Here is an 11,814-nt window from a genome sequence, read left to right on the forward strand (position 1 = left end):
ACCCAAACATCAGTGAGCCCTGTGGCCCCAAGGAAGAGGAACTGAGCAGGAAAGGGCAGCAACTTAGGCAGGTCCTCTGACCACACCTGCCCTTGGCCACTGGAGGCTTAGATAAAGCATGAGACCATGTAAGGAGTGTGGGCTAGATGTTCTGAGATACTGGGATGGCTGACTTGGGTGAGGGAATAAATGGCCACATGTTGGTGCCAGGGGACAGTGCCACTAAAGGAACGAGTTCTCTCTTACTTGTAACAGTGAGACTGATTTTTTCGGCTGTGTTTCCAGCATGACCTTAAGGATCTGGACCTTAAGGATCTGTCACCCAAGTAATTCCTCTCATTGAGTCTTTCCAGAAAAAACTGCAAATGCTCCAGGCATCAGACAAACCTCAGCCTATACATCCAGGTTCAGGCCTCTCCTGGGCTCCTACACTGCTGATGGTGTTGGGAAGCCCCAAGCTGTATTCTGAGATATGGCATTGTACACTTTTGCCAAAGAGGAGGCCAAGGGTAGATAGGAGCCAGCTGAGAACTCCATGACTCACATCCCAATCTTGGAGGCGTAGGGGCTCACAATCTACCCAACCACCACCAGCCTTCCAGGCTTGCAACCCTAGAGATCAGTGTATGCCCAGAGCTCAGGACACCTGCCATGCCCTCTGGAGCTCATATCAGATCATCAAAGTGAAACACAGCAGAGATGTTCATTGGGGAAACGCCTCACCTTCACTGAGTGAGTGACGGCAACGTTCCCAGAGGTTACTTATACAGCTAAAAACCAAAGGAATCAGATGTCACTGTAGTCTCATGTTGGTCGGCAGTAAGGGAAAGTGCGAGAGTACAGGGAGAGGGGGTGGGGGCTCATGGCTGCATGCTGTGGCCTTCCAGCTTGATTCTGAGGCTGCAGAAGACGCATACTCTGTAGCACCCACATCTCCAACACACTCGTGGGGAAAAATCTCAGCCCCTGAGGTCCGTCACTACCACCCATTTCAAGCAAGGGAAGAAAGACACTTGCTTGGAGTGTAGTATGCACGAAGGACACACAAATAGCAGGAAATGACACTGACTGTGGGGGACCCCTGGTTGTGGCAGGCACAGACTCAAGAGCCCAAGGGGTCTATCTCTACCATCTTCTAACTGATTCTCGTCCTGTGTCCCCCATCTGGGGCTACACACAGTTCCTTGGCTTACTGGGTGAAAGGCAGATCAACGACTGAACTTTGAGGGACCTTTAAGAGCAGTCTAAGGCCAGGCGTGGTGGCGCACGCCTTTAACCCCAGCACTCGGGAGGCAGAGGCAGGTGGATTGCTATGAGTTCAAGGCTAGCCTGGTCTATAAAGCAAGTCCAGGCCAGCCAAGGCTACACAGAGAAACCCTGTCTCAAAAATAAAAATAAAAAAATAAAAAAAGAGCAGTCTAGCCTTTCCCCTTGCCCTAGCAAGATAGGGTCTCCAAAGACTAATGAGGTTGGAGGCCCAGGTGTCAGATTTTTTTTTAACACACACTGTCAAAGAGGAAGAGCTAGGGATGTACCATCCCCTCAAATGATCTGGGGGCTGCAAGTGACCATAAGTGTGAATGTGTGAATATGTATGTGACTATGTGTTTATGTATGTGTGTGTGTGTGCACGCATGTAGTGCTGGCCACCACATCAGAACACACATCACTGTTCTCCCATGGGACACATGTGGCCATCCCATGTACAGCAGGAAGCCAGAGAGGGCCACGCTGGCATTTGAGAGACAGAAACACAGAAATCCCAACTCAGGTGCCCACAGGACAAGAGCATATGGGTAGAGAGAAGAGACTCAGGTATGAATAGCTCTGCATCCCTGCAGAGCACCTGAGGACGTCTATACTTAACCAGGGCACAGTGACCAAGGCCTGGAGAAGGGGCAGGCTAGAACTCAACCAACCACACATGCTCTCCGCCCCCAGAATGCACAGTCTCAGGCCACGGCTTCCCAGACACTGAAATGAAGCAGTCACCCTGCTTACAGCAGGAATAGAACTCCCCACAGAGGAAAGCAAGGGCTCTGGGCACCCTCAGAACACTCTGAAATCACACGTGGGAACTAGGCTGCCTCCGAGAGAGAGGAGAGCATAATTAAGCAAGTGGGTGGATGAAGAGAGGCTGATGGGCTCCTCCGTCGCTATGCTGGACCGGGGATGTTTGATTGCCTCTAAATGGCTTCATCACCATCAGCACTACAGTTTCATGTGTGATAGATACAGAAAAATGAAGACTCGGAGAGGAGGCTGCAAGCCACCTTCAAATCGCGCTGGTCCCAGCTCCGGAAAACAGCAGCTGAGGGAACGTGTGGAGACACCTTCACTGCCGCAGAAAGTGATTCCAACAGCACAGGCAGCCAGGAGGAGGCCTCGTAACAGCAACAAAGCCCACACAGGCCTTCTGGGTAGGGGAAGCCCTGCCGGGCCCTTGCAGTGGGACACCCGCAGATCCCACGCAGGCTATGCAGCTCAGAAGGGTCCCCAGCCTCACCTTCTTGCCAATAGTAGAGAAACCTAAGTCTCAATCCCATAAGCTGGGAGATGCTAACACATCCCTGACCACTGGGGCCCCACAGGAAGACACTCATCCAGTTCAGTCTCTAAGGGACAAGTGGCTGGGGACACCACTCTCACCCTATAGTGCACTAAGGTGGTCTAGGCGCCTACGATGCCCTTGAGAAACTGACCCAGAGTGAGAACAGGCCAAAGAAAGTCCTTGCAGGTGACATAGATATGCTCATTGCCAGAGCTAAGCAAATGAGGAACCAACCAGAGAGCCCTCCATTCTGGCAGCCTGCCCTCCGCCCCCTCACGCACCGGAAATGCCCCCTCTGCCCCCAGGCACATGTTTTTAAACATTGAACATAGGTCAGGAATACTACAGTTTGCTTTCTTTTCAAATAAGACTGTCAGAAGCATGGGTCTTCCCTCACTTTTCAGAAGGCAAAGGCTCTCAGCTCCAGGCAGGGTCCGGTTTTCAGGCTCCAACCATTCACGCTCTCCTCCAAGTGTCCAGTCTTGAGGTCCAATTGCTGCCTTTTAGCATTATCTCTAGTCCAGTGGCCACACCCCCTGCTCCACAGACACACCCACTTATCAACAGTTTCACTTAGTCCTTGCAGCTCTTCCCAAAGCCCTGAAACACAACAGCTAATTATAACCTGGGACCATACAGTTACTCCAATCACTGCCCTCTAGCTTACTGGCTGTGGTGAGGGAGAAAGGCCACCTTCTCTGGAATTTTCTATCATTGCAAGAGTAGACAGAACACAGAGAAGCACCTGCAGCCTTCCAGGAAACTATTGTCGTCGTAAGGTTGATCCCCAAGCACAAGAGGAAGGAAGAGCGAGCCGTTCAGAGCAGCCGGGAGCAGTGTGGGCTCAAGTAACTAACAAGGGGCAAGGTTTTCCATGACTGGGGCCACCTGTTGGGGAGCCCTATGCCTGTAAAGAACTGATGGGCGTGGATGTCTGAGAAGGAGCCCAGGCCCACATCCAGGTAGGTCAGCCGCTCCCTCCACGTCATTCCTGCATCCCATCAGCAAGCAGATTCAGGCTCCAGGACACGACTAGGAGAGTTGCAGTGGGCGGCAGTGTGTGTGTGTGTGTGTGTGTGTGTGTGTGTGTGTGTGTGTGTCTGCAGCATGAAAGGCAAACACAGGCAGCTTGCTACAGTCTACCTGCGAGGTTGGTTTCTTTGTGGTTTGGGGCTTTTTCTTTGCAAATGGAGAAATAGAAATCAAGGCTTTGCATGTGCTAAGTGAATTACCCCTGAGCCCTAGCCCTCTTCTTCCTTTTATTCTGAGTCAGGATCCCCAAAAGTCAGTCGTCAGGGCTGACCTTGAACTTGGAATCAGTTTCTCTCCTGCCTCAACAGGAATAAAGGCTGATCTTTCCGCATTCTGTTTCATTCACTCATTCAGAGAATATCGCCCATGTTGCAGGGCTATGATCAGCTGGTTCTCCATTCTAGATCGGCTTATTCCTTGTGACAATCCTCTTGACATCAGGGACCCTAAGGGCTGGATAGCCCCATCTGCTTGTCACAGCCCTCCCTGTCTCTAACTCTGAAAACAATGCCCAAATAAGCAGGCAGGCTGTTAGGGGCTACTGGTTAACCCCAGTGTGGATAAGGAAGCATCTCTGTGCTCAGTGCAGGGTGGGCGGTGAAGGGAGACAGCCCAAGAATCCTCAAGAATACAGTGTTAGACACAGATTGCGTCTCCTCACTCTCTCCAATCTCTCCTTTGTGCGGACTGTCAGTCTTCCCCCTATGATGTCAGCTCTAGGACAGCAGTCATCTGTCCACTTTTGTGCTCCACAGCCTGGCACAGGGCTGAAGTTCCCCCAACACACACCAAACACACATGCCAGAGGCTCCATCTCCAGCTTCACACATCACTCTGACCTTCCCTGTGTGGAGACCATCTGCAGAGTGACGAGGGAGTCAGTCCTGCCACTCAACATCCTCAAGGACAGAGACTCAGATGTTGAGATGTGCCTTACCAGGAGATGGAAGGGCTAGATCCCAAAGAAGTCCCACCTACATCCCTAGAGGCAGAGGGGGGGGGCGTGTCCTGGTTTCCCTGCCAGCCATTTCAAGAAGTGAACACTGTAGAGCATCTAGCAGTTCCACACCATGTTCGCTGCAGTGACTGAGTGTCCAGAACAGTCACCCAGACTCTCTGCTAAGTCTGTCTTTGGAGAGCTCAGCTCCAGGACAATTTACACCAGCTGCAACTTCGCTTAGTAGAATCTGAAGGGGGGTGGGGGGTCAGTGGCATTCAGGGAGTACCAGTGGCCTGCATAGAAACCCTAGCTCACAGAAATCACTGGGGTAGCTCAGAGGTACTGGTAAATGCCAAGTGAACCTTTGGAAAGGGATGGGAAGCCTCAGTGTCTCCTCCTGCTCCTGCTCCTCACAGGACTTGAACCACTGGCTGGTGGCCCATACATAAAAGCAGCCTTGAGCCCTCATCAGCCATGCCTAGATTCTAATCAGGGTGCTGCCTGTCCAGTCATCTCCTGATTGAGGGGGCTGGGCATCACTGTCGCCCTGGGTCACAGGTGGCAATCTGTAGAGGTCATTAACTCCAGCATATCACGTTTTAATGCAAAAATGAGCCCTTCTAAAGAGGCAGCTGCCGAGCTATATAAAGAAATGGGGATTTTAATGTTTTGCCTTTTTTTTTTCCTTCTTCTACTGCAGCATTATCATAACATTCCCCCATAATTACGCCCATAAAGTCACCTGAAAGTACTTCATGCCACAAAAGTTGATCTACATATTTCATGCCCTGGGTATAGAGGCAAGTCCAGGGCTGGGAATTCGGCAGGGAGGAGCCCTTTCTAATCCAGATCTTTTCTGGTCTCCAGGAGGCCAGGATAGCTCACAGCTGATGGGAGAAAGAAGCCAGCCCAGTGTGCAAGTGCAAAATGGGCAGCAGACTCTTAAGTAAATAACCTCATAGAGAGGTCGGGGGAGGGGGTGGTACAGATCCTCTGTCCAGGAGCAGCCCTAGCTCTGAAAGCAGGCGATGGGCAGTGAAGTTCAAGTGACTTCCTGCAGGTTTCTGAACAGAAAACCCTCAGAGGACCCAAATGCCTCTGTCTCCATGCTCCCAGGGCTCCAAGTGCAGCTAGGGAAAGTGGCGCTTACCGTTATATTATGTGGTTGAAAGAAGCAGCACAGTTCACCCTAGACATTCATCAGATAAAAATATAGGAGGCAGGGGAGAGAGAGAGAGAGAGGAGAGAGAGAGAGAGAGAGAGAGAGAGAGAGAGAGAGAGAGAGAGAGAGAGAGAGAGAGAGAGAGAGAAAGGCGCTTCTGAAAATCATCACTCTGTGAAACCTCTGGTATTTTCTATTTTACCTCTTTGAGAACTCCAGAAAGCACATTTGATCAGCAGGAGAACAGCACAATGTCCTCCCCACTAAGTATGCCACAAATTGTATTTGTAAAGGAAATGCGTGTTGGGGATCATCAAAATTCCTACGCTCGGTTAGTATTCTAATGGATTAAAAACAATTCAAAACTTGTTTGTAATTTCTTCTATTCGCAGCTGCGGACATGAGATTTAACTGAACGGCACAATTCGGTTTTAACAGGATTTATTTGGGGGGAAAAGAAATGTTCAAGAGGCAAGCCCACTGCCTCTCCTCCACTGGACTTGCCAGTGCTCTAAAATGAGGCCTGCCTTTTGGCATTTACATGCCGCTGGAGCTTTTGCTCACCTCAGCTGCTATGAAGACGGAACTTGCCATCTAAAAACACAGACTCCTTCATTCCTGAATCAAAGTCAAGGCTCGGGGCCCTCAGAGCTCATCCTTTGCTCCACATTCCCTGGCTGATGTTTTCTCCAACGCACTGCAATCCTGGGTGGAAAGATGAACCCTTGGGTTCACACCAGCCCCAGGTCCCAGTTCACTCAACAACAGCGGCAGCAAGCGCGCGTCTGGCCGGCTAACCTCCCGGCTCCACGCACTGGAGCAATTCAAATACATCAGTTCCTTCCAAACCCAGTCAGAGGAGTTTCCTCAGGCCAGCATAAAGCACTTTCCCCCTTTCTCACCCCAGCCCATTCCTAACTTTACCGGGAGACCTTGGGAAGCACACTGGCTGCTTGCTTATGAAGAGGACTTTACAGGCAACATTTGGCACACACAAAATAGAGCACCCACTTGAAAGCCAGCCTCACAGCGGGGGGGGGGGGGGCTTCTCTGTTTTTTTGCTTTTTCCTGGCAATTCTTTCCCCAATCCCTGAAAATGACAAGGCTGAGTCACCATAGCAACCAGCCTAATTGGTGGACTGCAGGTCTTTCTCTAGCCAGAGGGTGGAGCCCACCTCCTTAACATGAATCACAAGCACATAGCAAAAGACATTTATCCAATGGGTAAGACCTGCTAGATGCCCCTCAAACAGAAACCAGTCCAGGAAATAATCCAGGGCCTCCGATAAGCACCAGGAAGTGAGCACCACGTATGTTACAGAGAAATACACACACACACTACAGGCAGCATCACTGAGGCCTAAGAGATGGACACCAGCTTCCCAAGTGTATCTGCTCTGTAGCAAAAAGGCACTTAAAGCAATAAGAGTCCTTAGTGAAACATCTTGCCACAAGGAATGCCAACTATCCATCATGCCAGATATGTTGAAAGAGAGGCTGGAAATCACAGGAACTATTTAATTATCATTTTCTAAGCATTAACAGTTCTAAGGTGGGGGGGGATGGGAAACGAAATCTTCTTTTCTCTCAGATATCGGTTCCTAGCTATAAGTTATGATGATGTTATTTTGTATTTTAGAGAAACGTTTTAATTTCTCCAACTGCATTTCTGGTGTAATGGGGTGTGTCTGAAGAACGTTAGCTTATTGTCAATTATTCCATTATGTGGGGATGGAAATGGCTATCAAAATGTGGCTGTTCAAAGCTGTCATTAAGAACTTCTGCTCCTCTGGATAAGACATTCTTTATAGATTGTCCTTGTAGCGGAGAAAGAACTTGCAGGATGGCAGGGCTGTCCTTTCTCTGAATGTGTGAGACGCTTTTCCTATAGTCAGAGCAAGGCGCAAGCCAACAGGATGAAGAAGTGAGGGTACATTTTGATTCATGCTGAGGCTAGAATACAAGGGAGAGAGCGTATACTGTCTGGGAGTAGATACAGCTTGGTGGCACCCTGGGGGAGCAGGGGGTGTCATGGTCAAGGGCTGGGTTGCCATGCACTTAGTAGCAGTGGATAGCTGTCCTTGCCCCCCCGCCCCACCCCCACTTACAGAGCTGCCTCTGTTGACCCAGTCTGTAGCTCTGAGCTCTTCGGAATGACTGAAGAAGGACACTGTTACCAGAATCTGCCCGCCTGGGGAGAGCAGCCAACTCCAGGTTTCAGCTCTCCATGCCCCTCCCCCACTGCTGAATGTGCCACTCCTGGGGACAGCTCCAGGAAGCACACTGCATCCTGGCATCACCTGTCCAGCTCTGGACTTAACCTGTCTTTAACCTCTCCGGCGCCAGTTCAAGGATTAAGGCTCAAAGGTATGTGGGAAGCCCCCTGAAAGAAGCCAGCAGGCTGCAGAAGGCTAAGGAGTGAGCAGTCCCATGTGGCTCACACCACCATCCTCCTTTCCCTCTCTTCCGGGCAGCCAGGGCAACTAGGTTATAGAAGTGTCAGCAGCCAGCCTCTTGCTTGAGGAACCTCAGTGGAAGGTGCCACAGCAACACAGGGGGACACAGACCAGAGGAAGCAACAGGGCCACTTACTGCTCTGGACCCACTCCCGTTTCCCTCAAAACACCTCGAGGCTGGAGATTGAGCTAATCCCAGGCAGAGTTGTCCCAGGACTCTGGAGACAAATTAGGCCATGACTTGAGTTTCTCTGCCTGCTGCAATCTCATTTCAGAGACAGGAGGAGCAGGGATTGGGAGGATAGAAGGCCCCGAGCTCCAGCGATGGCCGAGAGGGGTGGGAGGAATCACTTGGTGATGGCCTTATTTTATTTTATTTTTGTAAAGAATTCATATTTTGTCATCACCTCCCTTGCCTGTGGCATTTTTTCCACGACAGGTGTTCCCTGGCACTAGTTTTTCTTCCCGCAGAGATTGGAAGGCAGAAACAGGCAAGCGCTCATCACTGCTAGAGCCTGTGCCCAGGACGATAACCAGCCTCTACCAACAGGCACCAGGCACTAGCCAGGATGATGCCTACCCAACCTACACCAGCCCCAAATATGTACCCAGGACTCAAATCTTCTTTCCCAGATGCGACCTAGTGCCACCCATGGTCCCATTCTCAGCACAGGCCAGCTCCAGCCCCCCCACCCCTCACCGTGCCAGGCACCAACCATCCCGCACCTCCCTCAGCAGAGCTTGCCAGACCCACTGGGTCGCCAGTTCATTCGTTCAAACCACCTTCGCAGCGGTAGCGGACCCTCCCCTCCTGTGGCATCTGTCCCCTTACTTCTCCTTTTACAGAAAGCATCTGGCGAGCCCGCTTCCCAGCAAGGCAGACGCTCTGCCACCCGTCGGAACCCAAGCCTTGCTCCTGTCCGAGGAGTCCCGCTTGGGCTCGGCTGCCGTGTCCCTACAAGTCCCCGGAGGGAGTGTCGCCGGCGGGAAGCTTGGCGCGCGCAGCTCCGCTCAGTCGCTAGCCTGGGCCAGAGTGGCGACCACAGGGCGAGCAGCGAGTACCGCCGCACAGGGACGCGCCGTGCCGGCTTGGGCCTGACGCGGGCCCTGCTGGCGAGTCCGCGGAAGCACGCTCCGGCTGGTGCGCTCGGCCGCCGGAATGCCTGGATCCCCGAGCGGTCTGCACCCAGCCTTCCCGGGCCAGTGGAACAGCGGCCAGGACCCGGGACCGCGCGCCACGCGCTCGTAACTCGCACCGACCGGGGCGCCCCGCCGGGGCTGGGGCTGTGGCCGGACTGGGGACCCGAGGCCCTTATGGGGCCCGGGTTCATGGTACTCACTGCAGTAGGCGATGAGCAGGCTGGCCAGGATCATGAACGCCCAAAAAGTTGAGGACATGCTGGGCAGAGCGGTCGCATCTTGCCGGGTGCTGGTCCTGGGCGATGGCGCCATTGAAGCCGCGGTGCCCGCGCGGGGGGCAGCAGCGCGTCTCAGCAGCCGGCCCTGCCCGCGCCCCCGCGCCGGCCTCCACGTGCGGGCCCCGCGCGTGCCATCCTCCTTTTCGTCCTCCTCCTTGTCTCCGTCCTCCTCCTCCGCCGCCGCCGCTGCGCCCGGGCCCCGGCCCACTGCGCCCCGCGCCGCCCGCCCCGCGCCGCGCCCGCGCCCGCGCCTCCCGCGCCCGTGCTCGCCCGCCCGGGGACGCCAGCCCGCGGCTCTGGGCGTCGCTGCGCGCCCCAGCTCGGCGCGCCCCGTCACCAGTACGAGGGGCGCGCCTGGAGCGCGTGCCCGGCGTGGCGGGGCCTCGCGATGGCCCGGGACCGGCAAGGGAGGCAAGCAGAGGGGACGCCGCGCCCCAGCAGAACCTCTGGATGGCGACAGAGACGGCCCAGCGTACCCACAGCCTGGGCCCCGGGTGTGCATGATCCGCAGGGACAGTGGGAAGTTAGTGGCCCTAGGACCCCCCCACCCCGAGCAGCCACCATCACCACCAAAGGCCTGTGACACTGGGAAAGAGTTTATTTCAAATAAAGAATGCATTGAGTCTGTTCCCCACCTGGGCACCAGGGTGTTCCTTGGTGCCCTGTGCCCACCAAGGACCATCTGGGTGCATTTAACCTGCTCTGTAGCCAGAACTTGCCATCCTGTGGAGTCTGAGTCTACCCTAAGAAGACATCTTCCCAGAAGTACGTCTTTGTCTCCAGCGTGCACTTAAGCCTCTGCCCACACTCCCCTCCATCTTCCAGAGTGTGTGCAGTGCAGTCACTGGGCTGATTTTCTGAGGAAGGTAGCAACGGCTACAGCTCCTCTGCTGTGCATTCCTGCCACTGTAGAACAGGTTTGCACCTCTAAACAAGCTGGATCGAGTCACTTTCTACTTTCCCTAGTAAGTTCCTTGCAGCCTAAAAAAAAAAAAAAAAAAGCTGGCGACCCCAGGTGGCCCTGTAGGTACACAGCCACACAGCCATGAAGTTCACGCTCCTTCCCTTCCAATGCATGCAGTAAACATGCTAATCCTACAAGGTCTTGTTGGAAATGGAGACTTTTCCCCACAAGTCATTAGGACACCAGCATGAGCCTCTTACCCTGTGCCCTGGTCCAGTGTGGCATTTAAAGGAACTAGGAAGTAGAGAAAGGAAAGCTGCTAAGGGACTGAGGGAGGCCAGGTACCCAGGTCGTACACATATGCAGGTACATATGCACTCCACCTGCACACCAAGATCACATGTGCATCCATACATGTACATCACATAGCTGCATGAACCACAAACTAATATTCCAAATACACATGTGTTCCACGGGCCTATTTGCACACAACTTACATGTATGCATATTCATACATGTATATCACATGGCCACATGCACATACTCCCCCACAAATGTACATGCACAAGCCACCCACATTCATATGCATGCTACATAACCACACATACCAACACATATGCACACTACACACACATGCAGACACATAAATGTTATATATGTCACACATATGCATGCACATATGCAAACATATACACATGCATGTATACACATGTGTGTGACTACACACATGCATATGCACACATAGCTGTCACATGGCCACACCCCCACATGAGTGCACACGCCCACATACATTAACATGTATACTCGACATGTGCACATATAGACATGCATGCCAGAAGACCACCTACACACAGATGTACAGAATGCACATGTACTCCACACACAAGCATATACACACTCAAAGCAGTGCTAGTGAAACTGAGGCACACTTCACAGTTCCTAGCTCCTGGCAGCAGTCTTTCAGTAATATGATTATATCTACCAAGGTCGGTTCCTACTAATTTCCTGTTTCTAATTCCTGCTTAGTTAAAACCCATGATTTCCAGGTACCGTCTTTCCCAGGACAGTCGAACTCATCTTTCTGCAGGGAGGCCAGAAACCAGGCCTCCTGATACTGTCAAGTGGGCAGAGTGGTAGCCCCTCTTGAGTGCTACAGATGGGCACCTTTGCCCCTCGTCCAGGGAGGGGGGTCCCTAGGCTGTCTGAATCTGCCTTCACACATCTTCCTTTGATCTAAGCCTCTTAACCTGCAAAAGGGACAAAGCTCTAAATCTGAACACACTCCACTTCACCCTGTCCTCCCTGAAATCCTGCTCAGAGACAGGCATTCCTTCACACAACAGGCATCTAT

General features: G+C 52.7%; 1 protein-coding gene across 1 annotated transcript in view; it reads right to left on the reverse strand.

Annotated features, from left to right (window-relative positions):
• TAFA5 (TAFA chemokine like family member 5) overlaps positions 1–9,737 on the reverse strand; it is a 199,751-nt gene extending 190,014 nt beyond the window's left edge. The window contains exon 1 of the mRNA XM_084803224.1: positions 9,482–9,737. Within this exon, the coding sequence (XP_084659350.1) occupies positions 9,482–9,593 (112 nt within the window). The 5' untranslated portion in view covers positions 9,594–9,737. The remainder of the gene's footprint in view (positions 1–9,481) is intronic.
• Positions 9,738–11,814: the final 2,077 nt, after the last annotated feature.

This window comes from Acomys minous (genome assembly GCF_964271855.1).
Source record: "Acomys minous genome assembly, chromosome: 12".
Lineage (NCBI taxonomy): Eukaryota > Metazoa > Chordata > Mammalia > Rodentia > Muridae > Acomys > Acomys minous.